The 25327-nt window shown below is 53.5% G+C and overlaps 1 protein-coding gene across 7 annotated transcripts; it reads left to right on the top strand.

Moving 5' to 3' along the window:
* The first annotated feature begins 6854 nt into the window (after positions 1-6854).
* Plcb2 (phospholipase C beta 2) lies at positions 6855-24870 on the top strand. Of its 7 annotated transcripts, none has more exons than XM_010624670.3 (32): positions 6855-6869; positions 7530-7655; positions 10899-10976; positions 11557-11625; positions 12268-12408; positions 12543-12622; positions 12709-12762; positions 12859-12934; positions 15107-15207; positions 15358-15524; positions 15613-15759; positions 15937-16094; positions 16362-16444; positions 16698-16782; positions 16877-17039; positions 17136-17242; positions 17329-17425; positions 18279-18363; positions 18501-18625; positions 19072-19226; positions 19732-19896; positions 20409-20508; positions 21283-21387; positions 21516-21610; positions 21739-21814; positions 22204-22408; positions 22487-22652; positions 22745-22821; positions 22911-23006; positions 23503-23560; positions 24114-24200; positions 24512-24870. In XM_010624670.3, exons 2-32 carry the CDS (start codon positions 7572-7574, stop codon positions 24701-24703), a joined length of 3477 nt encoding a protein of 1158 aa, XP_010622972.1. In that variant the 5' UTR covers positions 6855-6869; positions 7530-7571; the 3' UTR covers positions 24704-24870. The 7 variants fall into 7 exon arrangements, with proteins under 7 accessions (XP_010622972.1, XP_010622971.1, XP_010622973.1 ...); XM_010624669.1 differs by lacking the exon at positions 6855-6869 and adding an exon at positions 7299-7421; XM_010624671.1 differs by lacking the exons at positions 6855-6869; positions 24114-24200; positions 24512-24870 and adding an exon at positions 23924-24107 and having other exon boundaries at positions 7434-7655.
* Positions 24871-25327: the final 457 nt, after the last annotated feature.

The raw sequence follows: 25327 nt of genomic DNA on the forward strand, positions 1-25327 counted from the left end.
TTTTTTTTTTTTGATACTACACCAAAACTCGACAAATGGGGTACTTTTTCTTTCTTTCTTTCTCTCTCTCTCTCTCTCTCTCTCTCTCTCTCTCTCTCTCTTTCTTTCTTTCTTTCTTTCTTAAGACAAGATCTCATTATGTAGCCCAGGCTGGCTTTGAACTCACTGCAATCCTCCTGCCTCAGCCTCTCAAGTGCAGGGATCATAGGCACCACACTTGCAAGTAGTACTTTGTACTACACATGTACCATCACACTTGGCAAGTAGTACTTTCTTAAACAACAGTTATATTCTAGATTAGGAAATGACATTATTACTGGTTCAATTTTTTTTTTGTTTTTTTTTGTTTTTATGTGTGTGTGGTCCTGGGAGTTGAACTCAGGGCCTTCACATTGAGCTACATCCTAGCCATTTTTACTGTTTATTTTGAGACAGGGTCTCCCTAAGTTGCCCAGGCTGGGCTTGAACTTTCCATCCTCTTGCCTCAATCTCAAGCATAGTTTATATCAGCTATTCTTACAAATTAGAATGGTGTTCCTTGGAAAATGTGGTTAGTTCTACTCACAACCCAATCCCACAAGTGATTTTCCCATGAGAACCATTATGCGCCTGTGTGCAGTAGAGCACTTTCTATTTAATCATGCAGAATACTATTAAAAAGAGGTGTAGTTAAGGGTCATAATTTAACAGTCTTTACTGCTTTCTTCAGGATATTCGTAAACAAAACTGACTTTTTCCTTTTCTTTTTCCTCTTTCTTCATTGTACTAGTTCAAGTTGGTGCCACAGCCTGCCTGTTCAAGACGTTTTACTCAACATTGCTTTTGCACCAGCAGGGCAAATGCCAATACAATAAAAAAGGCAAATAACATTTTAGTGTTGTTAGGGAAATAATTTTGACCTCATGGTCACCCTGAAAGGTCTCAGGGACCCCCACAGGTCTGTAGAGCACACTGAGAATGGCTCAGCTGCAGTAAAAAGAAATGAAAGATAAAAGGTCAGGAGGTTGGTGGTAGTTGCTCCAATAAAAAGTCGCAGTACCTTGTCTGGCTTCCAGATCCCATTCCTTTTTCAGGTTTCCAGACCCAGGTTTTCGGAGCCTGGTCCCTAGGAGGAAGCCTTCCTCGGTACCATGGTGGTGTGGTGCAATAGGGATCTCCCACCTCCCTCCACGAAGACCTGCAAGCTGAGGCAGGTGGAGAGCTCGGTGCTTTACAGTCTGCTGGCTGCAGTGTCTGAGTGCTCATGGATACCTGGCTGGGTGTCATTGTCACGGCCCCGCAGTAGAGCAGGTCAAGGTCATATATACAGCAAATGGCTTGGAGAAGCAGCCTGAAAAGAAATATTGGAAGAAATATGGCACAATGAGGAGCAAGAAGTCCTGGCAAAGAGGGAGGTGGCTGTATTGAAGAGTGAAGATCTATGTGTTGCTTGTTCGCATCCACCGGAAGCACCCATCCCAGAGGAGTCACTCAACCACCCAGTGGAAAGAGTGACTCTGAGTGTTAGTCAGCCTCTGCCATTAACCTCCTCATGCTGGCACAGTGGACACAAGAATAAAGTGGCCATAGTAGCACAGACACAGGCTACACATAGATGGGCATGTAGGCTGATCTCAATATTGTCACTGCTGGATGTCCAGCCAGCCACCAATTGATGGCCAGCCTGCCACTCAATGACCAATTGACTGTGCTGTACCCATTCTACTCTAGAGGGTCAGCAGCTCCTCTTGACTTGAAGTGGCCTGCATTGTGGCTATGGACTTCTCTCCTGCCCAAAGTCCACTCTCCGGGGGCTGGGGCATTTGGCTCCATGACACGGGCTCTCACTTTATCGCCATGGATCCTGTGCACCTATTGCGTACTTCACACTCACAAGCTGCTGGCTTAGTACAGCTGACAGTGTGCTCAGACAGCCACTCAGAGGTGCCCCTGGGGCACCTTTCTGAAGAATAGGGCTAGCTCCAGGATGCAGTACATCCTGATCACTATCTAGGGTGCTCTGGACCAGTGTGTGGAATATGGAGGATTAGGAAGGCAGAGGCAGAAGTAGGAATGACTCCACTTACCGCAGCTTCCTGGTTCCTACAGTGCAAAGCTCTCTGGGTCCAGAGAATCTGGTTCCCAGAGGGGGAGCACCTCCAACAGGAATCAAAACAATAACTGTATAAACTTGAAGTATGGCTGCTTTCTGTCCTTCCAACTCCTTGTGCCGAGAAACCTTCAGGCAAGAAAAGAAATCACTTTCTGACAGGGGTAGTTGATCCTAATCCTTGGAAAGAGAAAGGGCTATTATATAATGGGGCAAGGAAAGACTATGTCTGGCACCCAGGGTATCTACTTGGGTGCCTCTTGGTACCCCCTGTCTAATTTTGATGGAAAGTAGACTCAGCATCAAAATCTGAAAGGGTGTGGGTATTAGGTGATTAGTCACCTCACCAGGTAAACTACCTGGGGCCACAGAGGTGTAAGATGAAAGTAAAGAGCATCTTCAGCAGCCTAGGCATCTGCTTTTATTAGCAGCTCTGCCATGTGGCTCAGATGGAGCTGGCTGTCAGAGAAAACCCTCAGTTTTATTCACACATTTCTGCTAAAGCCGCCACTTCCTCCCTCTGTCCTGCACAGTCCATGTGCCTTGGAGTCAAGCCCAGATCTCTGAAGCCCTTTCATTTCACCTTAGTTGGTCTGGGCTGTTGCTCTAGCAAGTCAGGATGCTTTTGGTCCTGAGTCTGTCTCCCAACCTCTTCTGTCCTCACTGGCTGGTTGCTGTTAGCTCAGTGGCACCGTGCCTGCATCACAAGAGCCAGATCTTGAGCTTGATTCCTGGTACTGAAAGAAAAAGAAAATCGAGGAGTTTGTCCTCCTGGACTTTGCCCATAGGCTTCAAGTCCCTTAGGTAAAAGGGTGTGGTGTTTGCGGATCACCTAGCACATGCTCCCATATACCTAAATCATACCAGATTTACCTGTAATACCAGACACAACATAGATGCCATGTGAAGAGTTGTTATCCTGGGCTGTTCATGAAATAGTGGTGAGGAAAACAAGTCTTCACATCTTCAGGGTGCAGTTCGACCCCCCAATACTTGGTTTAATCTGTGGTTAGTTGGATCCGCAGATGCAGAATCAACAGACCAGGACAGCTAGCTGCACTGAGGAATAATAAGAAAATGCCTATCTCCTGTCAATGTCTGTTAGTAAGTATATAAATAAATAAATATGGCCAGGGATTTAGCTCAGTGGTGCCGCTGCCTGCCTCGAAAGCGCAAGGTCCTGAGTTTGATCCTCAGTACCAAAAACAAACAAACAAACCAGGCATGTGACACCACATGCCTGTAATCCCAGCACTCTAGGAAGCTGAGACAGGAGGATCACAAGTTTGAGTCTAGCCTCAGCAATTTAGCAATCTTATGAGACTTATTTCAAAATAAACTTGAAAAGGGGCTGGAATGTGGCTCAGTGGGAAGGCCCTGTATTCTCTGCCTAGTACCAGGGAAAAAAAAGTATATAAATAAATACTCAAAATACTAACAATAATGTGCAGTTACTACATTACGTGCTTTTGAGTTATTACATTATTTAGTCTTTACAACAGACTTGTAAGTCATTAGTATCCCTATTTTACAGGTAAGAAAGATGAGGTGCAGGAAGATTGAGCGTCACAAGACAAACCAGCTGGTCAGTCGCTGGGTTTAGACAGTGGTGTGGGTGGCTCCTTGTGCCAGACTGGGAAACAGACCACAGATGCAGAGTCTGAACCTTATCTATCCGTAGAATCAGCTGACCCAGGGCTCAAGAAGCACAGCAGACCTGGACCTCTAAACCACTGCTTCAGTGGGGCAGTCATGGCATCCTACCTAATGTGACTCCTTCGCTTGGCTAATGGTAGGAGTCCAACTCCCACCCCTGAAATTTGATGAACAAGTTGGGAAAAGAAAGCACTGCATCCCTGAGGCCTGTGTCCCCGGCAGGTAGCAGTTGAATACAAGCTCCTAACACCTTCGGTGGCCCAAGGCTCTCACATGCAAAACTGCAGCATAGGGTCCCTACAGATCACAGATGACACCAATCCAACCAAGGTCTCCAGGAGAGTTGGTTTTCCCTGGCTCTGTTCCCTTTCCCCAGGAGGCTTTGCTTTCTAGTGCACCAGCAGGGGGCATCCTTGCCCTTTCACTTCCCACCCTGGGGGGGCCAATTGGCCTGTTGCTTGTTCTGCCACCTGCCCAGCTCAGCCCAGGAGCCCAAGGCCAGTTTCCCAAACTGGGTATCCAGTGATTTCCTTGATTTTCTCCATATCCACTGTACTGTTATTTATATAACATTTTTCTTTGTCACTCACACATTAAAAAAACCTAATCCCCCTACTCCCCCAGGTGATTTGTTCTGTTTTATTTTGTGTTGGAGGGAGGATCTTGCTATACTGCCCAGGCTGGTCTTGAACTCCTGGATTCAAATGATTCTTCTGCCTCAGCCTCTCAGGTGCTACAGGGGTGCACCACCATGCCTCAACCTAAATGTATATTGCAAAAGAAAAAGCCCTGTTGGAGAAAGGTCCTTCCAGCTGGCTCTGCCAGGGTTCCCGAATTCACATTGCAGGGCTGGCTTTACAGGAGGTCATATATGGACAGGAGAGCACAAATCCCCTCCCCCCAAAGTGGCAGTTGGTGTCACAAGGTGGTGAGACCATCTTTCACTCATTGGGTAAGGCTTTGTTTGTGAACGGGGGGGGGCTGAGATGGACAGGACAGAGCGAGAGTGCTGAAACCCTTGAAAGGTGTGGAAGAGCCTTCCCTCCTCCCCAAGCAGCAGAGGAAGAGGCTGCTCAGGTCCAGTGATGGAAGGGAAGGACTGGGTGGGGTGGCAGAACCACATCACTGCAGGTGACAGGTGCAGGAGCTTTGGGAAGGCACAGAGATTTCCCTTGCAAAATTCATTCAAACAGAGAGACACTTTGGTCCTAAGGAGTGCCAGAACTTTAGGGCCACCAGGAGGGCCCAACCCAGGAGGGCAGAGAGAGGAAAGACCTGGAGGGAGAGTCAGAGCACCTGTCACTCCAGAGTTTCTGAGCTGTTTCCATCATAACTCCGTGCTCTATCCATCCTTCTGATCTTAGATTTGCTGCTTTTCTGGGGATTATTTCTGGGTTGGGAATCCCCTAGCATTTTGTTTGTTTGTTTTTTTTTGAGACAGGGTCTTGCTGTATAGCTCAGGCTGGCCTCAAATTTACAGCAATCCTCCTGTCTCAGCCTCCTGAGTGTTGCTGAGATTACAGGTGTGCACCACCACACCCATCCCCTTAGTACTTTTTATTTTTTGGTAGTGGAGATTGACCCAGGGCCATCACACTGAGCTAATGAATGTCAAGTCAGGAAGGCTGGTGATCACCTTGACAGCTTCTCCACTCAAGGGTTCTTCTCTTTTTGGTTTCCTGGTAGATGTGCTTGTCTTCTCTACTGTGGACATGAGTCTCGCAAATGCATCCAGTCACTCTGAGGCTTGAGGTGGAGATTTCCAGTGTCGAGGTTGTTAACTCATACAACTCTGAATCCATACCATCTAAAGGGTTAGTAAGGCCACTGCTACTCCAGTCAAACTGGATGGGTGGTAGAGACCCCTGGAACTGACCAGATGTGCATGTGTTCATCTCTGCTGTCAGGGTGGTTGTCTGACCAATGGAAGTAATTTTTTCAGCAGCAGATAGTGGCTTCAATGGTTCCTTGGTGGGCTCTAACATACCCAGTCCTGAGGCATACATGGGCACTGTAATAGGCTGCTTTTCATTGCCCGGGAAGAGACTATTTCGAGTGTCTATTCCTAAGGAACACAAATCTTCTTGTTGCTGTGGGAGCCACCCCACTGGTATCTCAAGCCATGTGCATCATGGATATCCTGTAGTTGGGTCCCCACATCCAGCAGTTCTTCACTGAGAGGCTAAGGCCTCTCATTTTTATTGGCAGCGTGCTTGTCTCCAGCAAGTGTTTAGGGGAAGTGACTTCTTCTTCAGCAGCAGGGACAGATATGGAAGGAAAACACCCTTTGAAAATTCGCTCCAGGCAGTTTAGTAAAGCTTTCAGGCTCTTCTGGGGCGGCTGTGTTGGGCATGGCTCAGGGGCCTCTGAGTAACCAGCTCCCCAGGGAAGGACCAGCTATTCAGAGGTGGTGAGGGCAGAAGGCAGGCTGTTCCTGGAGCTGTCAGTGCAGCAGCGCCATGAACGCCCACCCGGAGTTTCAGCACTGCCCCAGGACCCCCATCCCACTACCCTCCACACTCTTCTGCTGCCTTGGCCGCCTCCACCTCTCCTCTGTGGAGACCCCCACCCACTCCACCTCTTTTCATTTTTCCAGACAGTGCCTTGCTAAATTACCCAGGCAGGATTTGAACTTGTGATCCTCCTTCCTCAACTACCCGAGAGTATGTGCCATCAGACCCACAGCTTGCTGGGGACCGTTTACAACTTCTTTATTCTCCTTGAAGTGCCTTCCTCGCTCTGTTCCCCCTGTTCTGCTGCTCCCTGATCTTCAGAGGCAGTTCCAGGGCAGGGTGAGAGTCTCACGGTTGTCAGGGAGTGGCACAGAGGTCCCTCCTGGGACCTGGGACCAAAAGCCAGGCCCTGAGAGGGGAGGGAAGTCATGGGTAGAGCTCCCTGCCTCCCCCACTGGGCTAAGCAGGGTGATAAGAGGAGTAGGTTAGGTAAGAGGAAGCGGGCTGGGGCTGAGCAGGGCTGGGACTGAACTCCTGGGGACAGAGGCAGTGTGAGGGTTGTGTACCAGTGGGGACTGCAGCATCTGGAGCAGCCTCCTGGAGCGGAGTGTGGAGCACAGAGAGTGTGCCTGGGAGGATGCTCAGTGGAGGCAGGCAGCAGAGGGGACTGGGTGAGAGAAGGTCCAGGCCTAGCAAGGCCCAGAGGCATGGTTGCCTCACCTGACCTTCATTTCCATGGGAAGGAAGCATTGAGAAAGAAGAGCTGGGTGTTCTGCTAATTTTGCTTATTCAAAACACTCAGTCCCTATCTTCATCCCATACTCCCACCCCTGGGGTGGTCCCACCTTCTGGGGACAGAATTCCTGCTCTGGAGCCCACCTGCAAGGACTTCCTTCCTCTGTGAGATCCTTTTATCCGTCCTCAGTCTGAGCCCACCAACAGCATCCCTCTAGGTCCCCAGATTGTCTGTCTTGGGCTCCCTGGGACCCCAGAGCACCCGGCTCCAAGGCACCCAGACCTCAACCAGCCTCTCAGCTGTGGGTCAAGCAGAGAAGGAAGCCTGAGCAGGAAGTGCTGAGGCCCAGGGGGAGGGCGGGGTTCCAAGAGGGGAGCTGGTGCCCTAGCAGGAGTGGGGGCTGCAAGCAGGGCAGGAGGAGCTGATTTACAAGGCAGATGGGCCTCAGGCCAGAGCTCTGAGCCCTGCACCCAGCCACTGCTACCCCGTGAGTTATAAGAGCACCCGGACTTCCGCACCAGCTCTGGAGGAGCGCCCTGTGAGCCCAGCCTGGCTCCCACTCCTGTAAGCTTTCTTCCTTCCCTCCTCCTGCCAGCCTGGGACTGCCCAGCTTCTCTGAAGAGGGACCGTTGGCACCATGTCTCTGCTCAACCCTGTCCTGCAGCCCCCTGAGGTGAAGGCCTATCTGAGCCAGGGAGAGCGCTTCATTAAATGGGACGATGTGAGTAGGCAGGGCCCTCTGGCTGCTGGGAGCCGGGTGGTAGGGACTGAGGGTTGGTTTATGTCTCCCAGGGTCCAGGCGCCTGCATGGCTTGGCCAGGCAGCTGGCACTTGTCTGGATAAACAAGCCTGGGGATGAGGTGTATCCCTGGCTGCAATGGCCAAACTGTGTGTTTAGGAGTGAGGCAGAGGTGGGCTGCCTGGGCCGATCCAAGGAGATAGTTTCTTTGAATCTACATCTGTCCTCCCCACCCCTTGGCTGCAGAAGAGCAGGGATTTTGCTCCTGGCTCAGCTTTGGTGGAAGGAAAGTGCACCCTAGAGGTGAGACCGGTCCCCTTCCAGCACAGATACTCTCCTTTTGCTCCAGCAGGGGGCTTGTCCCCGGGATATCCTACTCTTACCTGAGTGCTGCAAGCAGTGAGAGCCCCAAAAGGCCCCTGGACCTAAGTGAGAGCTGGAGGCTGCTGCCCTAGGGGTCTGGGAAGGGCTGGATGACTTCTGCTTCCCCTTGTCGGCTAGGCCTGGTGCTGACTCCCACCAGCCTGTCTGGAGGGGAAGGGGAAGGCGTTGCTTTGCCCTGCACCCTGCTCCTTCCTTGTCTAGAGCCTGCTAGCCCCATGCCTGTGGGGATCACACCACATCTGGTCCTCCTGGACCCGGAAAACACAGTGACAGGTCAGAGATTCTTGTGAACCAGCAGGGAGAGCCCTTCAGGGCAAGGGGGCTGCTGGGCTGGCTGGCTCAGCCTGAGAGAGGGCCAGGCTGGTCCATGCAAGACACAGAGGCTCTGCCAGGGAGGGGAGGGCCTTAAGGCTGCTTGTCTGGCTTAAGGGTGGGATTTAACGGTCTAGGGCTAGGTCTTTGTGGGTCTTTAGTATGAGGAGTCTCAGCCACAACTATGGGGAAGGGCTCTTTGCTTAGCTGCTTTCTGTTTCCCTAGCATGGAGGTGGTTTGTCCCAGGGGCCCATGGGACGAGGGAAGTGGCTCAGAATAAGTGAAGACGTCTCTCTCAGTTCCTCTGGGCAGTGTGATGACCTGAGTGCACAGGGGTACGCCTTGTGGCCTCCCAAGCCTGTGTACCTGGCTGGCCCCTTCCCCTCCCAAAATTGGGGCCCTTCATGTACCCTGGATCCTGATTTGTAAGAGCAGGAGTGTTGCAAGCCTCGTCACAGGGCATGGGCACCTCTGAGACAGGCTGTGCTCCCAGACTGCTGTCAGCCGGGTAGAAGGTGACAGGGCTATGACCCATGACATCAAACAAGCACACTGCACAGGACTTAGCAAAATCATGGCTCCACAGTCACCTCACAGCATGTGTAGAGGGAGAGGCTGTTCTCCTAGCATGAAAAGAAACTCAGCAAACCACCATTTATTCCCTTTGCCCTCAGGTAATTGTCCAGTGGTCACGGAGAAACCCACTCCTACTTCAGAAACTACTTAGACTCAAAACTCCAACCTTGCTTTAGCCTCCTTGCATCTTGTCCTCATATCCCCGGGGCTGGTTTCAGGCGGGGCAGGCCCTCTAGAATAAAGTGAGGTGCGGAGTCCCTTCTGGCCCCTTGTGGGGCACAGGTGGGGAAGAGATAACAAAGTTCTTCTCCAATGCCTGCCATCACAAAGTGGCAGAAACCTAAAGCTTATTCTTTCCCCAGTGGGCATTTTGACGATTCCTAGGAGACCCCCTTGCAACCTGAGACACCCGTGAATCTCTATTTCAGGAGGTTACTTGCACTTACAGCACTTCTTCAGCCCTTTCTGATCACGTGTACCTCTCAGTGACTTTGGACCCTCTGCTTCTCTCTCCCCCGTGGGCCCACTGGACCCTAGAAATGCTCATGTAGTTGCTGCCCCAATAGTGCTCTGGGGTATCCCCTGCATGTCTCCGCTCGGCCAGGCTCTGCCTGATATGCCCCATGCCTGTGGGGGTCACACCAGCTCCCCAAAGAGGGCTGAACACCCTCCCTGAGCCTTGGGTCAGGGATCAAGCACCCTGGTACTCCCTTAGGAGGACAGGGATGGAAAGCATAGCTTTCACCAAAATTGGTTTCTTCATAAAATCTTTCTCTTGTCCCCTAACAGACTTTGATCACCTTTCTTTGATCATTTCCTTTACAAGTTTTGTGTTTGGTCTTGTTTGGTATGCAGCAACTATTATGTCTTACCTCTTTTTTTTTTTTTTTTTTTTTTTTTTTTTTTTTTTGGTACCAGGATCGAACTTGAGTCCTTGTGCTTGCAATGCAGGTGGCAGAACCACTGAGCTAAATCCCTGGCTACAACTATCATGTCTTGTTGGAAACTTTAGTTGTAATATTTTGATACATACACATGTGTGTGTGTGTGTGTGTTACTGGGGATGGAGCCTTTGCTGAGACAGTCTTACTAAGCCACAAAGTTGTCTAGGCTGGGCTCAAACTTGCAGTCCCCCACCTCAACCCCCGCAGAGTGCTGAGGTTACATGTGTGCACCACCACACCCACAGTCATTATTTTTATTAAAATAGGAGGTAGCCTGTGTGCTCTATGAACAGGAATTTGTGCTCTCTGGAACAGGAATTTAGAAGGGAAGGTCATTCATTCACTGGCTCTTTCGGTAAACCCCAGGCTCAAGCAGCAAGCACCAAGCTTGTGGTCCAGCTTACTGTCCTCAGTCTGTCAGCTCCCGGGGGTTTCCTGGATGTGCTTCTAGTCTGTGAGCCCCCCCACACACACCTTGCCCCACACAAGAATTGGGACAGCACATTTCTGGGAAGGCTTTCCCAAAGCAGTGAGGCATGGGCTGGCCCATGTTTCAGGTCAGAAAAGTGTAGTTGCTTCAGTTTGGAGGTGGGGCAGTTGGTGACTCTGTGACTTGGTGACTCTGGGACAGTTGGACTGAAGGGCTAGGGGCAGTCATGGAGGGAGGACAGGTCCCAGCTGGATTGCGTAGGCCCTTGGCTATGGGTACAAGAGTCTGGGCTCTGGTTCTGGCTGTGTCAAGCTCTCTTAAGAGGTAGCAGGGGAGAGAAATTCCATCCTTTGGTAGAGCCATGACCATTGGGCAGTTCTTTTTGGGATTAGAGGGAACATTTTTCTTCCAGTCCTCAATCTAGTCCAGCTCTTATCCTAGAGAACAAAGGGAAATGGCTTCAGATTCCTGCAACAGGCACCTCCTAGGTGAGGTGATGAGCTCTGAACCTCCAGGTGAGGGCCAGGGAAGCCTGGCCTGAGGTCTCAGAGCAGCTAGCTGACCCCTTTTCTTTTCAGGAAACTGCAATAGCCTCCCCAGTCATCCTCCGCATGGACCCCAAGGGCTACTATTTATACTGGACATATCAAAGCAAGGTGAGGTGGTGACCCCTACTGACCATGGCCCTGAGCTCTTGCTTATCCAGGGAGCTCAGCCAAAGTCCTAATGGAGTGAGATGTGGATGCTGGGAGTGGAAAGTGGCCTGGAAGGGTGGCACTGGGGCACTCTGTGGACTGTGGAGCACTCTTTGCCCCAGAGGGAGGTTGTAGTCACTCCAACCTATGGCAGCTTGGGAACCCAGATCCTCCAGCTGTAGCATCCCTTGGAGGGAGAGAGAAAACACAAAGAGCTGTGGCTGAAGGGCAGTGCTCTGCCAATGGCTCTGGGTTACTTGAAGGCTCAGCTCAGAAAATACCTCAGCAGCTGGGCAAGAGGAAAGGAAGGAAGCTGGGGAGATTCTTGGATGGTGGAGGGGAGACTTCAGACCTCAACTCCCAGAGAGGAATAGACCAAGAAGAGAGGGAAGTCCCTCCATGGGAGAGTCTGATTGGTGGGAAGGGAAAAGTAGGGTCCAGGTGGCTCTAGGCGGTTTGGGCATCTAGAGCAGTTGGCCATGATTTGAAGGGGTGTGGAAGCTCCCTGTTCCCTTTGACCTAACCTTTTGCATCCTGGCAGGAGATGGAATTTCTGGACATCACTAGTATCCGGGATACCCGTTTTGGGAAGTTTGCCAAGATTCCCAAGGTAGGTGGGTCCAGAAGAGCCTAAGTTCAGAGCAGCTACCAGCTGCCTGGGCAAGGAGTTCCTGAAGGGGGTGAGAAGCCTGGCCTCTAGAACAAGGGGCATGGTTTGGGCTGGTCAGCAGGGGTCCCAGCTTGAGCCATGGAGGGGCTGTCCTGGGCTTGCCCCAGCTTGCCTGATTTCTGAGACTTGGAATTGGGCACAATGAGCTGAGAGAGTAGGGTGTGGGAGGGGGGCACCACCTCCTGCCCTCAGAGCATCCTGCACCATCTGGATGGTGTCACTTATCCCCTGCCCCAGCTGGTTTGACTATATTTGCCTAATGCTGGTAGGAAAATTGGAGGAAGGATTGGTAAGAATCAGGGTTCCCTGAGCCTGGGAGCTAAGAATCCATCTGCAAACAAAAGTGGCAAATAAAATACACAGCCCGCTTCCCCAGGCCCCACGGCCTTAGCTCACCTCTTCCTGTGGGCCTGTCCATCCTGCCCCTGTAGTGAGAGTCAGGGATGGGGTGGGTGCTACGGCCTGGTTCCCAGGACAGGGATGGGATTCTGCCCCGGGGGATACAGCTTGAGGGGCATGGAGGACCACCTTGGGCACAATGAGAGAACTCCTCTGACCCTCACCATGTCACATATGCTGCAGAGCCAGAAGCTTCGAGAGGTCTTCAACATGGACTTTCCAGACAACCACTTCCTGCTGAAGGCGCTCACAGTGGTGTCTGGCCCTGACATGGTGGACCTCACCTTCCACAACTTTGTCTCCTACAAGGAGAACGTGGGCAAGGTGCGTGGGGAGCACCTGGCTGTGTCTTGGCCCTGGGGATGGCCTGGACTTTCTGAGAGGCAGGTCTGGGCCTAAGGGTGGTCCAGGTACCCTTATAGTCAGAGGCCTGGCCACTGAGCTTCATGCTCCTGCAGGACTGGGCTGAGGATGTACTGGCCCTGGCCAAGCACCCGCTGACAGCCAACGCCCCCCGCAGCACTTTCCTGGACAAGATGTAAGTGCTGGTCTGCCTGGCCTTAGCCTGGTGCTCTGGGAATCCAGCCCCTAGCCCTGACTCAGGGCTGCTTTCTGCCCCTGCAGCCTGGTAAAGCTCAAGAAGCACCTAAATCCCGAGGGGAAGATTCCTGTGAAGAAGTGAGTCTCTCCAGCTCCCTCCTCACATTGCCCCAAGTTCCCAGTCCTTCTCTCCATGCCCATGGTTCTTCTCTGCCTGGTGCCTTTCTCCTTCAGTTTTTTCCAGATGTTTCCTGCTGACCGGAAGCGGGTGGAAGGTGCTCTCACTGTCTGCCACCTTCCAAAAGGCAAAGTGAGTGGTTCCCCGGCCCAGCCCACCCCTGGGGTTCTCACTTCCCACCAGAGGACAACTTGGCCTGGCTTGATGGTGGGTGGGGAAGGCAGGAATGCCATTGGTCCCGTCCACAGCCCAGGTAGCCACTGGTTCCTGATCCTGGTAGAGAGGTGGACCGGGGCAATGGTTCAGAGCAGGTGGCAGTGTGGGGGAGGGCAGCAGTTTGTAGACCATTCAGAGCCAGCCACAGAAATAGCTCACATTCCCATTTGAGCCTTGGGAATGAGAGTGAGAGGTCAGCAAGGAACTGATGGCTGTGGAAAGGGATGAGTTCCACAGGGTATGGGGGAGAAAAACAGAACTATAGTGGAAGCTGCTGGGACACAGACTTCAGCTCAGCACAGAGGAGCAGTTTCCTGTTTCTTTTTAATTAAGCAATTAATTTTTAATTACAAGGTGCCAGCAGGGTCACCCCATGAGGTACCTTATGTGAATTACCAGAAAGGATCTCTCTGGGGTGGATAGGGCCCTGAGCCAGGGTCTGAGCTTGGCCAGAGGAGCAGATCTCAGGCTGGCGTCCCCTGGGCCAGTATGCTTATATAAGTCACGGCCTGCACCCCAGAGAACATGTTCTCCGGGCAAGAATTTAGATCCTTATAAATGAATAAAAGTGAGACCCCACTGGTTACCTGTTTGTATTAATTCCAGGAGGAATGTTTCCCCCACAGGTACAGCACCAACCCTGGATACCACTAATTGACTTCCTGTTTCTATTTCTATAACTTGCCTATGCTGGACATTTCATGTAAATGAACCCATAATGCATGCGGCGTTTCACGTTAGACTTTTTTTCACTTAGCGTGATGTTTTCCAGATTCATCCGTGGTGGAGTACGTATCAGCCCTTTACTCCTTTCTTTTGTAGAACCATATTCCATTGTGTGGGTATAACATTTTGGCTCCTTATTATCAGTTGATGGATAAGTGGATTTTGCCTTTTTGCCTATCATAAATAACACTGCTATCAACACTTGCATGCATTATTTTGTGTGGCTATGTTTTCGGTTCTCTTGGATGTATACATACCAGTGAAACTGTTGGGTCATATTATTCTTTAACATTGTAAAGAGCTGCCAGACGGTTATCTAAGACGACTACACTATTTTACAATCCCACCAGCATTGTATGAGGTTTCTAATTTTTCCACAGCCCACCCACGCTGTTACTATCTTTTAAACCATCTTAGTGGGAGTGGAGTAGTATCTTGGGTGAGGTTTTTTTCGTTTGTTTTGTTTTTCTTGACCACTGCTATGTTTAGGAGACTGCTGCCGGCTGACCTTGAACCTGTGGGCTCCTGTGAGTGGCTAGGACCAGAGCTGTGCGCCATCACTCCTGCTCTCGCTGGGGGTTTTGATTTGCCTTTCCCTAATGACTGTTGATATCGAGCATCTCTTCGTGTGCTTATTGATAACTTGTACATCTTCTTTGGGGAAATAACTATTCAAAATCTTGTTCTATCTTGTGATGGGGTTGTGTTTTACTGTCGACATACCTGATTTGTAAAAATTTTACCCCATTCTATGGGTTGTTTTTTCTCTTTCTCCCCACCCCTTCTTGATGGTGTCCTTAGCAGCAAACAAATTTTAAATTTTGATAAAGTTCAATTTTTATTTCATTTCTTTTTTTTTCCTTTTCTTTGTCCCTTGTTCTTTGTGTGTTTCCTCTTATTATTATGGCTATTATTTTAGTACTGGTGATTAAACTCAGGTAGCACTGTCCTGAGAGCCACACTCTGACCCCCAATTATTACTGTTGGATTGTCACTTTTTGCTTTTTATACTTCAGGACTCTGTTGTTAGGTGCATATATATTCATAGTCAAACATGTCTTTTCCTAAAAAAGAAACAAGGTAGCCCATTGCCTGGCAAGCTGCACCACTAAATTCTGACATCTCGTCCTCTTCGTCTTCCTCATCCTCATCCTTCTTAGTTCCAGTCCTGTTCTTGACAAGGGACTCCCCACCATCAGAGCAAACCAGCTCAGCACATTCTCAGTCAGCAGTCAGGGCTCTGAGAAGGGGCTGTCCAGGGTGTCTTCTGCCTGCCTGCCTCAAGCAAGTCCCATCATCCAGAGCTGGGCCTAGGTTGTGTGTCTTAGTTCTGAGCAGGTGACAAGGTGACTGTTCCCCCAGAATGATGCTATCAATCCCGAGGACCTCCCAGAATCTGTCTTCAAGAGCTTCCTCATGAGCCTCTGTCCTCGGCCAGAAATAGATGAGATCTTCACTTCCTAGTGAGCTTCTTGGGCAGGGCTGGGAGTGGGGAAGGGGTGTTGGTTAGCAATCCCCTCCTCTTACCTGCCCTTCTGGGAATCTGGAGAAAAGGATTGTCTAAGCCTCTAGGTCAAGAGACATGGATCTATGCTCCTCTCTCTGGCCCACAGCCATGCTAAGGCCAAACCCTACATGACCAAGGAGCACTTGGCCAAATTCATCAACCAGAAGCAGCGAGACTCACGACTCAACTCCTTGCTGTTCCCACCGGCACGGCCCGACCAGGTGCAGGGCCTTATTGACAAGTATGAGCCCAGCGTCATCAACGTGCAGAGGGGTGAGGACTAAGGGAAGCCTCAGGGCCCCAGTCCTGTTCCATCCTGGCAGCTGGGCTGCAGCCCTGACAGCCATCCCCTGTGCCTCAGGCCAGCTGTCACCTGAGGGCATGGTCTGGTTTCTCTGCGGCCCCGAGAACAGTCTGCTGGCCCAAGACAAGCTGCTGCTCCACCACGACATGACACAGCCGCTCAATCACTACTTTATCAACTCCTCCCATAACACCTACCTGACAGGTGGGCCCTGGCTGCCTCATGGCTGACCTTTCTGGACATGGGGTACTCCTGGTCCCCGGATCCCATGGGTGCTGCCCAATGTCGCTAAACCTGAAACAGACAGATTGTGCTTGGGGTGGGGTGAGGGGCCGGCCAGCCTTTGAGTGCTGTCCCTCTTCCTTCTTTGTCCTGGCTCAGCTGGCCAGTTCTCGGGCCTGTCCTCGGCTGAGATGTACCGCCAGGTGCTGCTGTCTGGCTGCCGCTGCGTGGAGCTGGATTGCTGGAAGGGGAAGCCTCCTGAGGAGGAGCCCATTATCACTCACGGCTTCACCATGACCACAGACATCTTGTTCAAAGTGAGCCTTGTGGGATGGGATGAGTGGGTGGCAGCTGGTGGCAAGGGCAGTAGGGAAAACCCTGGGCCAAAATTGTTTTGATTTGGGGGCCACGAAGCTCCAGGAGAGGGATGTCTGGAATGCCTCAGACCAGTGTGGGGAGTAGAGGGGAGTAGGGTTGTCAATCAGGACCACCCATGTATGCATTGAAACTGGGGTGTGGGGAAAGGCACCTGTGGGAGGGACAGGACGAATGCTTATCTTTCTACTGAGTCCCTTCTTTTCCAGGAAGCAATTGAAGCAATTGCAGAAAGTGCCTTTAAGACGTCCCCCTATCCCGTCATCCTGTCATTTGAAAACCATGTGGACTCGTGTGTATCCAGGCCCACACGGCCTAATTCTTTAAGAGGTCCCCAGTCTCCTACCTGCAACCCTCCTGAGCTGTCCCCAGCCTCCAGCCATCTATCCATCCAAGTCTCTCCCTGGTCTCAGTACAGCTCCTTGGACCTGGGTTCCTGCCTCTCTCACTTCCTGGGTCCCCGATCTGGTCATCAGCACACAAAAGAATGGGCAAGAGGGCTGAGGCTGAGCTGCGGAACCCCACTCTCACTTTGCTCCCCACAGACCCCGCCAGCAGGCTAAGATGGCTGAGTACTGCCGGGTGATGTTTGGGGATACCCTGCTCACGGAGCCCCTGGAAAGGTTCCCAGTGAGTAGGCTCTGCTGTGTGGCACTGGACCCAGGGAGCTCAGGGCACACCCTGCAGGTGAGGAGATGGTATCCACCCACTCCTCTCTCCGCAGCTGAAACCAGGCCTCCCTCTGCCCAGCCCTGAGGACCTTCGCGGCAAGATCCTCATCAAGAACAAAAAGAACCAGTTTTCTGGCCCAGCAGCCCCCAGCAAGGAGCCTGGTGGAGACACTGAGGGCAGCTGCCTGCCCAGTGCCCTCACTGGGGAGGACATAGGTAAGTTCCGGGAGGAGTGTGTGGAGCTGGGAGACATCTGGATGGGGAGGGGCCGGAAGAAGCCTTCGGGAGCCTGTTGACAGCTGTATATGGCAGTGTGGGCCGCTGAGGAAGGGGCTGAGCTGGAGGAGGTAGAAGAGGAAGAGGATGAGGAGTTGGGAAACCTAGATGAAGAAGAGATGAAGAAGATGCAGTCGGATGAGGTACTTGGGCGGGGGGGGGGCGTTGAAGCTGAGTCCTCCTTCTGGGCTCTGCACTGTGTCCCTGCAACCTCCCCTCTCTTCCCTAGGGCACAGCGGGCCTGGAGGTGACAGCTTACGAAGAGATGTCCAGCCTAGTCAATTACATCCAGCCCACCAAGTTCATCTCCTTTGAGCTCTCTGCCCGTATGTACTTTAGCGTGAGGTGGGGAGCAGAGGGAGGGTTCGGGAGCAGGAACCCTCACCACAGAGCAGGCTGATGGGTAGAGTAAGAGGAAGGGCAGTCTCCCCTCCCTTGGCCTATAGGCCCTGTAAGTACTCAGCTGAGGAGTCAGGCAAAAGACCGTTTAAGTGGCAGTGGCTCCCAGTTTCCCAGCACTGCTGAGGAACTGGGCCACAAGCGGAACACTCTGGAGTGGGTCGGTGACAGGCAGGTTGATGACAGACCACCTTAGCCTGGCCCGCCTGGGGCCCTGCGGTCTCCTATAGGTTCTGTGGCTTTGGGGACTGAACTGCATGCATGTAGGGTCGGTGTGAGCCCTTCCCCATTCATACGCCCCGTTTTCCTTCATATCAGGACACAGTGACATCAGCATGTAGTGTGTTCCTCTGCCCTCTGTACACAGCCCCCAATAAAACAGCTCTTTATGAATGCTCCTGGGCTCACCTGTGCCTCTGAGACAGAAGCCCACAGCTTGCACCCTGCCGAGGCATACCTACGATGTGTACAACTCTCCCTCCCGGCACTCACACCTGGCATTCACACTCAGCCATCGCTTACACACCCGGTGCCCCGGGCGCACCCCAGCATGTGCTCACTGCATGGGCACAGTGTGTGTGTGCCCACAGCGGCAGGCAGCTCTCCCTCCCCAGACCACAGCCCACATCCTGTCCCTAGCATGTCCCCTGTTCCCACACACTCCCTCCAGAGGTTGGTGTCAGTGTTGGAGGCGCCTCTGTACAGGACAGAGCTGCCCCAAAGGGGAGGGCAGGGCTGAGGGAGAGGTGGCCTGACTGAGACCCCTTGTCCCCTGCACAGAGAAGAACCGAAGTTACGTCATCTCCTCCTTCACAGAGCTCAAGGCTTGTGACCTTCTCTCCAAGGCCTCGGTGCAGTTTGTGGAGTATCCTTGAAGCTTTGATAGCCAGGTCCCTGCTTGGGTTGGGCGCTGGGGGAAGGTCTGGGAACAGGGCCCCTGGGTAGGCTTTTGGGTCCTCCCGGTGAAGATGGCCCTGGCCGGGCTCCTATACTTAGTGACAGCTACAACAAGCGCCAGATGAGCCGCATTTACCCCAAGGGCACTCGCATGGACTCCTCCAACTACATGCCCCAGATGTTCTGGAACGCTGGATGCCAGATGGTTGCCCTCAACTTCCAGACGATGGGTGAGGGCACTCCCAGGCCCTGAGATCCCTCCCCTGGGTCCTGCCCATCCTGCCACCACCCCTCCCTGGGGTCCTGAGAACAGACCGGGTGTCCTAGTGTTTGTTTTGGCTCTGGAGCATCTGGGGAGGGATGAGGGCATTAGCTCAGGCTTCCACAGTGGCTCATGCGTGAGCATCAAGGTGCAGAGCTGAGAGGCTGGCGGGGGGCCTGGTTGCTCTGCTAGGGTGTGTCTGTGGGAATCCCACAGTGAGCTGGCAGACTGCTCAAGTCAGGACTCCTTGCTGACCTTTCCTGAGAGAGGTGAAGACTAGGCTGGGACGTGAGAAACCCTTGCCACCACTCCTCCATGCCCGGGACGAGGAAGGCTGGGATGGGTAGGAAGTAGAGGCTGGGGACAGACCCAGCCTAGGCCTCCCTCACTGTGTCCCCTTGCCCCCACCCCTAGACCTGCCCATGCAGCAGAACATGGCACTGTTTGAGTTCAACGGGCAGAGTGGCTACCTCCTCAAGCATGAGTTCATGCGCCGGCCAGACAAGCAGTTCAATCCCTTCTCCGTGGACCGCATCGATGTGGTGGTGGCCACCACCCTTTCCATTACGGCAAGGCTTGAGGAGGACAAGTGTTGGGGTGGGGAAGGTCTGGGGTCTTGAGGAGAAGGGCCCAGGACCAGTCTACCTCAACCCCCTCCCCTGCTAGCCCCACAACTTCTGCTCCAGCCGGCAGCTCTCCTGCAGTCACCAGTTGCCTTGGAAACTGCCTCCTCCTCAGCACTGGAGGCTGCTTCTTGGTCCCCATGGAAACCGAGGGGAAGGGCTGAAGCTGGGGTGGGGGAGGGGAGAGGGAGTGGGCAGAGTGGGGCTGCAGAAGCCCAGGCCCAGGGAGAGGCACTGCTCCCTTCTTGGCTGGGGAGGGAAGTGGGGCAGCCCTCTGGTCCTCAGAGCTGGGCTGTAGCCCTTGAGCCACATAGCCTCCACATGGCAGCCAGAGCTGAGTGGGGCTTTTCACAGTACTCAACAATGGATGCTTCACCTAAGGGTCTATATAGGTACCTGGAGAAGAGCCTGGGTGGGGTCTGATGCTGGGCTCCCTGGTCCCCGCCCCCAGGTGATCTCTGGGCAGTTCCTGTCGGAGCGCAGTGTGCGAACCTATGTGGAGGTGGAGCTGTTTGGCCTCCCAGGGGACCCCAAGAGGCGCTATCGAACCAAGCTGTCACCCAGTACCAACTCCATCAACCCCGTCTGGAAGGAGGAGCCCTTTGTCTTTGAGAAGGTGTGGGGCGAGGGCAGGGAGGGGCAGGGTCTGTTTACAGGGGACAGGAAACAAAGAGGGCTCTGTCATCTTTTTCCTCCTCTCCCCACACCTCACCTCATCTCCCTCAGTTTCCAGAGTCCCAGGCTCAGCTAGCCAGACATTTGCTGGGTGGGCACTACCTGTGTCTGTGTGAGCATGTGCGAGTATCCGGATTAGAGGCAGAAATGCGAACTCCTGGTTCAGGGCTCAGGGTCCCGTGGGATCCAGAGGTCCCGCACCCCACTGGACCCTGTTTAACAGAGTGGCCAGAGGTTGTCAGCATAGGCAGCCCTTCTCGCCGTGAGACCAGCTGTAGCTGAGCCATGAGGGCATCCTGTACGTATGTCCATATGTGTGCCCTCTGCCTGACTTCGCTGAATCTAGGAACATGTGCCAAATTCTCACCCTGACACTGACTTCTGGAGCCAGGGAAGAGGCTGCTTGGAGCCCTTCTCCCCTCACCAGACCATATTGTCCTAAACTCTCCCCAGATCTTGGTGCCTGAGCTGGCCTCCCTCAGGGTGGCTGTGATGGAAGAAGGCAACAAATTTCTGGGACACCGCATCATCCCCATCAATGCCCTAAATTCTGGTAAGGAAGGGGATCCTTCTTCAGTGCACCCAGGGGTTCTGTGACCAAGACCAGCATAGAGGAGCCAGTCTAGAGCATGGGAGTCTCAGGCAGGACCCCCATCTCCTCCTGTGTTCTTGGCCTTAAGGTGGAGGCAGGGATACAGTACCTCTCCAGGAACCTGACAGAGGTGGCAATTCTGCCCACTCATCAGGGTGCCCATGATTTCCTGGAGCACCGGCTTCCTTTCCCAGGCAGCTGATACCTATGTGTGAAGGACTCATCAACACCTTCTCACTTAATCCCTACAAAAACCACGGGAGGTATACACTATTCCCATTTCATAGGTGAGGAGTTTCAAGAGCTAAAGTAAGTGCCAGACATGGTGTGGTACACGCCTGTAATCCTAGGACTTGGGAGGCTGAGGCAGGAGGCTCACCATGAGTTTGAGACCAGCCTGGACTCCATAGTGAGTTTAAGGCCATCCTGAACTACATAGTTAGACCCTGTCTCAAAAATCTAAAACAGGGCCGGGAGATTTAGCTCAGTGGCGCCACACCTGCCTTGCAAGAGCAAGGTTCTGAGTTCGATCCCGGTACCAAAAGAAAACAAAACAAAAATCCAAAACAAAAATGAGTTAAAGTAATTTCCCAAGATCACATAGCCAGGAGGTATCATACCAGACTCAGACCCTGTCCTCTTGGACTCTAGAGCCGAGGACAATGTGGGTGGTTGGTGTGTAGTGCTGGGTAGGAATGGGGTCTGGCCCAGCATCCACACTCTCATGTTCAACAGGATACCACCATCTGTGCCTGCACAGTGAGAGCAACATGGCCCTCACCATGCCTGCGCTCTTTGTCTTTCTGGAGATGAAGGACTATGTGCCTGACACCTGGGCAGGTAGGGCCTGTGATACGCTAGAAGCCCAGGCTGTCAGTCCCCTTTGCCCCCATGTCCCAGGGCAGGCAAGGAGAGGCCTTGCCGGTCCATCTCCACACCTACCAGGCTGCTAATGCCCTGTGCTCCAGATCTCACCGTGGCCCTCGCCAACCCCATCAAGTACTTCAGTGCTCATGACAAGAAATCTGTGAAGCTCAAGGAGGCTATGGGAGGTCTGCCTGAGGTCTGTGCTGCCCATACTGCTGCTGGGCACCCCTGGGAGCTTTCCCTCTGTGTGGGAGGATGGGGTTCTGCCCCAGTTCAGGGAAAGAGGATGTTAGAGCCACTTTCTAGTTTTCTCTCCTTGAACAGAAGCCCTTCTCACTTGGGGGTCCAGTTGCCTGCCAGGTCAATGGGGCACCAGTGCCTTCGAACAGTGGGTCTGAAGGTAGGCGCTTTGGGGTCTGCCTACCTGGGGGAGGGACCTCCACCTCTGCCACCGCATCCTTGGGCCCAAAGGATGAAGATTTCCACCTGAGGGAGGAAGGGCTGTGTCTGAAGTCTTATGGCTGGGAAAGTGCGCTGCAGGGGCCCTATATTGAGGCCCTCAGGGAGTGGGGAAACCAACTGAGTCATGGGCCCCAGAGCACCCGCCAGCCCGTCCTGTCCTCCTGCAGTAGCAGGGGCCAAGGCCAGGGAGGAAGCCATGAAAGAAGCTTCAGGTAATACCAGCCTAGTGATCTCAGACACGAAGCCAGGGAGGGCCCATGGTTGGGGTGGGGTGGCAGGAAAGGGGCTTGGACTGGGCAGCAGCATGTCTCAGCCTGGCCTCTGCAGAGCCAAAGACCACCAGCATGGAGGAGCTGCGTGAGCTGAAAGGCATTGTGAAGCTGCAGCGGCGGCAGGAGAAGGAGCTGCGGGAGCTGGAGCGGCGAGGGGAGCGGCGTCAAGAGGAGCTGCTGCGGCGAGGCACAGCCCAGCTGGCAGAGCTGGGGACACCGGGCAGTAAGCTCCGCCCGGGGAAGGGCTCCCGAAAGAAGAGGTAAGGGCCACAGGGGCAGCCTGCCCCCCAAGCATAGCAACCTCAGGCTCAGGGCCTGTCCCCATGTGGCCGCTGCAGGACCCTGCCTGTGGAGGACATTGCAGGGGCCACGCCGGATAAGGGCCTTGAAGGCATGGACCCACGAGTACAGGAGCTCAAGGATAGGCTGGAGCAGGAGCTGCAGCAGCAGGGCGAGGAGCAGTACCGGAGCATCCTGAAGTGCAAGGAACAACACGTGGCCGAGGTGCCCAGAAGAGACAGGACAACCTAACCAGCCCCATGCCCTCTGCACAACCGAGGGCTTCTCACTGAACCCTTTCTCCTCCTCTCATGTAGCAAATCGCCAAGATGATGGAGCTGGCTAGAGAGAAACAGGCCTCAGAGCTGAAGGCTCTGAAGGAGACCTCAGAGATGTAAGGCTGGTTCTTCTTCGCTCGTTTCCCTGCTCCTCATCAAGGGCTCGGTCCCTCAGGACAGCTAGCTCACACCTGTCCTTCTGCAGTGACACCAAAGAGCTGAAGAAAAAGCTGGAGAGCAGGAGGCAGGAGCGGATCCAGGCCATGACCAAAACCACCACAGACAAGATGGCTCAGGAGAGGTGAGCCCTGGTGGGATGGCCCCTGTGCTCAGCAGGCCCAGAGGGAAAAGGGCCTCCCTACAAGTGGCTCCTGACTCACTTCCCAGAGATGCCACTCCCTTGGCCCTGGAACAACTGATCCTGTCTCTGTCACCCCTGATCAGAGAGCATCCTCCTGAGGCAAAACCCAGAAGCCAGGAGTCTTAAAGGGAAAGGAGCAATGGAGGGAAGATAAGCACAGAGCAAGAGAGAGAAGCCAAGGGCCAGCAGCCTCCCCACTGCCCCCTACCTGTGCGCCCATGGACACCCTGAAGAACAGTGTGGTTTAGTGAGGGAGCTGTCCCCCCAAAGGGTCTCAGGACTCCCCTTGGCCATCTCCATCCTCCTTGGTAACCAATGCTGAACTTGAGTTCCTGGGCTATGACAGAGTTCCCATCTGTGTATACCCGGAGGAGACTTCATCCCATTCCCTCCCAGGGGCCTCCTGCCCTTTCTACAACTCTGATTATGCTGATAGGTTGAAGAGAGAGATTAACAACTCCCACATCCAGGAAGTGGTACAGGCCATCAAGCAGGTGTGTAAAGGCTACGGCTTTCCAAAACACACAGGTGGGAGGGTCGGCCTAGCCCTTCCTTTGTTCTGGTGACAGGCAGGGTGCAGAGCTGTCTGTGGAGCCCAGGGTATGCGGGGGGTCACCTTGGTGTCCTGGGTGGAGGTCAGGCGGGCCAGCTGGCTAAGGGAGGATGGGAAGGGAGATTCTCTGAGGATATTCTCAAGGGGCCAAGGAGTCAAAAGAGGAAGGCAAGCCCCACTAAGGACTGGCCTAATGCTCCCCTGGGATTAGTGACCACAGTGACACAGCTGCCATCTACTTCGTCCTAACCTCACTCCATGTATTTCACGCCAACTTCCCATATCTCCTTCACAATCCCATAAGCCAGGTGGTAACAACTCATCTTACAAATTGAAAACATTGCTCAGAGGTTGAAGTCTTGGTCCCAAGTCTTCCAGCTGGTTGCCTAGGCTACAGCTGGATTCCAACTCCAGTGGCACAGTGTGGGACATGCCACCTTGTGCCCCGGCAACTTGGTCTACCACACCTTGATACCCCCCCCACGTCCACCCAGATGACAGACACCCTGGAGCGGCACCAGGAGAAACTGGAAGAGAAGCAGGCAGCCTGCCTGGAGCAGATCCGGGAGATGGAAAAGCAGGTGACAGGACAGCTGACCCGGCCCCGGTGGTGCTAGGGTGGGAGAAAGTTGCCAGTCAGGAAATCATTGCTTCCAGTGGGTCACAGGCTGGTTGCTGTGGGGACCCAAGGGCCTTTCAGATGAGGCAGCTCTTCAGATCTCTGCTTGTCCCCAGAGATGCCCTAGTGGGCTCCACTCCCCCTAGCTCCCACTCTAGTCTCCTGGGTGCTCTGCACAGACAGGCCATCTTCTTTTTCCACTGTCCAGGGAAGAGAGGGAGGGTGGGCAGGGGACCCTTACTGAGCTAGGTGTGCTCCTTGGTGTCCCCCCAGTTCCAACAGGAGGCTCTGACAGAGTACGAGGCCAGGATGAAGGGCCTGGAGGCCAAGGTGAAGGAGTCAGTGAGGGCCTGCTTCCCCTCCGAGGCTGAGGACAAAGCTGAGGGGGCCAGCGGGGCCTCCAGGGAGCCCTCTGAGCAGGACCTACTCACAGACAAGGAAGACACAGAGGAGAGCCGGCTCTGATGCCCCAATCCCACGGGGACACATGATGAGGACACTCAGACCCTTCTCTAGGACACGGCTCTATCCACCAGGAGGAAAGGACTCCAACATCTGAGGTGGCTGGAAGCTGGGACTCCTTTGACCCTTTAGCCCTCTCCTTAACAGCCTGCCTAGAGGCGGGGCAGGAATCAGATACAGCAGGCTGATATCCTTCTCCATGCTGACTTCTTGATGCCCATTGTTCTCCCACCCTCTGGATAAGCATATATTTGTTGACGGCAAAAGAATATGGACTGGGAACAGGAATGGGAGTCTTGGCCCTGCTCTACCTTTCCTAGTGTGCAACTAACCATGCCCCTCTTGGAGCTCAGCTGCCTCGCTGGAGGGTGGACCGACTCCTGGAACCTCTCTACCTTTGCCCTGATGGTTCAAGTAAGACCAAGCCTCAGGCCCTCCTGCCCCAATCTGGCACCTGAGCAGGCTTCCGTGCCATATCTCAAGCCTGTCCTGAGCAGGCAGCATTGTCAGCTCCTTAGGCAGAGCCTGGCACTGCCTCTGAGCTAGGACAGCTGCCCCCAGGGTCCCCAGCTGAGGTCCCTGCCTTCTGCTCTGTCTGAGCAGGATGAAAGCTGACATGGGAGAGCT

This window comes from Fukomys damarensis, unplaced genomic scaffold (genome assembly GCF_012274545.1).
Source record: "Fukomys damarensis isolate Sample0158 unplaced genomic scaffold, DMR_v1.0_HiC HiC_scaffold_17, whole genome shotgun sequence".
Taxonomy (NCBI): Eukaryota; Metazoa; Chordata; class Mammalia; order Rodentia; family Bathyergidae; genus Fukomys; species Fukomys damarensis.